Source organism: Chenopodium album, chromosome 2, assembly GCF_948465745.1.
Source record: "Chenopodium album chromosome 2, dcCheAlbu1.1, whole genome shotgun sequence".
NCBI lineage: Eukaryota > Viridiplantae > Streptophyta > Magnoliopsida > Caryophyllales > Amaranthaceae > Chenopodium > Chenopodium album.
In genome coordinates this window covers 63,282,900-63,285,962 of record NC_137835.1, presented here as the reverse complement: position 1 = coordinate 63,285,962, position 3,063 = coordinate 63,282,900, and the positions used below count along the sequence as shown (strand labels likewise).

The following is a 3,063-nucleotide window of genomic DNA, read 5'->3' as shown; positions in this document are numbered from 1 at the left end:
TTTACATAAATTGCCTTGGCTCGTCAGTCCACTCAAGAACGAGAAGCTATACATGTACCTTGCTATTTCAGAACATTCTTTAAGTGTCGTCCTGCTTGCTGATAGGGACGACCATTAAATTCTAGTATATTTCATCAGCCATGTGTTACATAATGCCGAGCTTAGGTATCCCCATATTGAAATATTGGCCTTGCATTGTATATGGCGTCAAAGAAGCTTCGGCCGTATTTTTGGCGCATTCAATTGTGGTCCATACAGACCAACAACTCAAGAAGTCGTTTGCAACTTTGGAAGCCAGTGGCCGCATGCTTAAATGGGCCTTAGAGTTAAGAGGTTTCAACATCACGTTCAAACCCAGAAGGGCAATCAAGGGGCAAGCCTTTGCTTATTTTGTAGCTGAGATGTCTCGTCCGAATATCCTGCCGGCTGGAGACCAAATTTGGAAAGTGTATGTGGATGGTAATGCAACAGCGAGCGGATGCGGTGCTGGGATTATTTGTCAATCTCTCGAGAGAGATAAGTTTGACTATGCAATGAGATTTCAGTTCCAAGCCTCTAATAATGAAGGCGAGTCTGAATCCTTATTGGTTGGCCTTAGAATGTGTAAGGTGGTCGGGGCAACAAAAGTTGATGCAAGCTTTAACTCTCAACTGATAGTTAACCAAGTGAATGGTGACTATGAAGCCAAGGAGCCGGCCATGATGAAATATTTGCAGATGGTCAAAGAGGAGGCCGAGAGCCTAGAACATTTACCTTGCAACAAGTCCCTCGTTCAGAAAATCATCAAGCGGACGCGCTCTCCAAATTAGCGTCCTCGGCATCATGCGATACTCCCAGATCGCTGATTTGGGAAGTAAAGGAAAAGAGGAGTATCGATGTCGAGCCTGTGCAAATCATTGACAGAAGATCCTCATTGATGGATGGAGTTATCTCATACTTAAAGGATGGGGTACTCCCAGACGATCCAAAAGAGAGATGGCTAATGAAGAAGAGAGCGGCCTGGTTCAAAATGAAGAGAGGGGAATTATACAAAAAAGCTTTTGTGAAGCCATACTTGAAGTGTATCACTCCAGAAAGAGGGAATGATGTGTTGGACTACCTCGACCAAGGGCATTGTGGATCCCATATAGGCGGACATACCTTAACTGAAAAAGATACCCACCTGGGGTATTACTGGCCGAGCATGAATTCGGACGTCATGAAAATGGTGAAAAAATGTGACAAGTGCCAGAGGTTTGCAACCTTTATCCATCGATCAGCCAACAGCTTATCATCCATAAGCAGTCCCCTCCCTTTTGCCAAATGGGGCATTGACATCTTAGGGGCGCATACTTCTTCATCTGGTCAACGGCGGATGTGCTGGTAGCTGTTGACTACTTCACAAAATGGGTTGAGGCCGAGGCTGTTCGAGATATTAAGTGGACGGATGTATTAGCTTTCATCTGGAAGAATTTTATTACTCGCTATGGAGTACCTCAGTATATGGTATTCGAAAACAGACCTCAATTTGAAACTCACCAACTCAAAGAATGGCTAAGTGGCCAGGGCATCACTCACTGTTTTGCCTCGGTCGGTCATCCACAAGCCAATGGCCAAGTTGAGGCCTATAACAAGCTGATTTCCAATGGCATCAAGCGAAAGCTTGAGAAAGCAGGCGGCCCGTGGGCAGATGAGTTGGTTAATGTCTTGTGGTCCATACGTACCACAATAAAGAGTTCAACTGACAAAACCCCATTCGTCTTGGTTAATGGTGCTAAGGTAGTGCTCCCAATTGAGATGTACGAGCCCACTCTTTGAGTGATGTTGTATGATAAGAATGCCAATTGGAAGGCAATGAAAACCGCCTTGGATTTTCTCCCAGAGGCAAGGGGCAATGAGGCGCTTAGACATAAAATCTATCGTCTAAGAATGACGAGAGCTTACAATCGCCAAGTGTCTAAGCGGCCGCTGAATATGAGGAGATTTGGTCTTAAGGAAAATGGAACCGGTTGGCCGAGCAAATGAGGACGGGAAGTTAACCCCAAATTGGGAAGGGCCGTACCGAATTAGAGAAGAAGTTCGATATGGCACTTATTGTCTCGAAGCCTTAGATGGTCGTCCAATTCCTCAAACCTGGAACACGGATAATCTGAAGAAATACTTTGTTTAAGTTTTTTCTTTTACTTAGCCAAAAGCTGTATATACAGCTAGATCTTGATGACCGAGCAATGTAATTAAGGCTGTATGGCCCCAGCAATGTAATTTTGAAAAAATTAATGAAAAAGTCAAGCATTGTTACCTTATTTTATTGTTTATATTCTTCCATTATTTAGCATAAATGCCGAGTGAAAAAGAAATCGATGTTGCATGCAACATAGCAGCTCGGCCTTAAAAGGCTAAGTAAAAATGCCAAATAAAATAAATTTTAGAGTGTTGGCAATATAAAAGCTCAGCCGCAAAAGGTAAAACCTAGCGACAGCATATTTGTCTAAGCAAGGGCATCCCAACGAAAAATAATCGTCCGACTTCAACCAAGATGGACGGTCAGACACGAAGGTTGCCTAAATTTCTCTATGGCATTTTATGCCCCGAAAGAGAGTAAGGGCATACCAAGGCGCCCTAGCCCAGCCAAAACTTAGAAATTTTCGGGTTGAGATATTACTTGAACTTTTCTGGGCACATTCGAGCAATAGCTTCAACGGACGACCCTTACAAAGCCAATAGAACGGCCGAATGTTTGATATTGATTCGGCGCTCACCTAGTCCAAGGAAATCATGGTATATGATTTGATTAACTTGTTAAATTCATACCCTTGAAGGCATCAATCTACCAAGTTAACCAAACTATTTAAAATTTAGACTAGGAGATCGCCAAATAAAGGGGCATACCCCCCTAGAGCTCGTACAAAAGCAATAAAAAGCATAAAAATTGTGCAAAAATTGCTAAGTAGTAACAAAGCATAACAAACCGCTCAGCAGGCGACAAAATTTGAATTAAAATATAATCGCTCAGTAGGCAGAAAAATATTTATACAAACTGCTAAAAACAGGTGTCACTGAAACAAAAAAAAAAAAAAAAAAAAA

The 3,063-nt window shown here is 42.5% G+C and overlaps 1 protein-coding gene across 1 annotated transcript; it reads left to right on the top strand.

Annotated features, from left to right (window-relative positions):
- Nucleotides 1–916: 916 nt before the first annotated feature.
- Nucleotides 917–1,797, top strand: LOC145574259 (uncharacterized). Its single transcript, XM_081632012.1, has 2 exons — nucleotides 917–1,233; nucleotides 1,323–1,797. The coding sequence occupies exons 1-2, from the start codon at nucleotides 917–919 to the stop codon at nucleotides 1,795–1,797; spliced, it is 792 nt and encodes a 263-aa protein (XP_081488138.1).
- Nucleotides 1,798–3,063: the final 1,266 nt, after the last annotated feature.

What these genes read in the sequence shown, in the direction of transcription:
- LOC145574259 (XM_081632012.1), top strand. Translation starts at nt 917, where the DNA reads ATGGATGGAGTTATCTCATACTTAAAGGATGGGGTACTCCCAGACGAT. An exon ending in AAATGTGACAAGTGCCAGAG is followed by an intron (nt 1,234 to 1,322) that starts GTTTGCAACCTT and finishes TTGACATCTTAG; the next exon opens with GGGCGCATACTTCTTCATCT.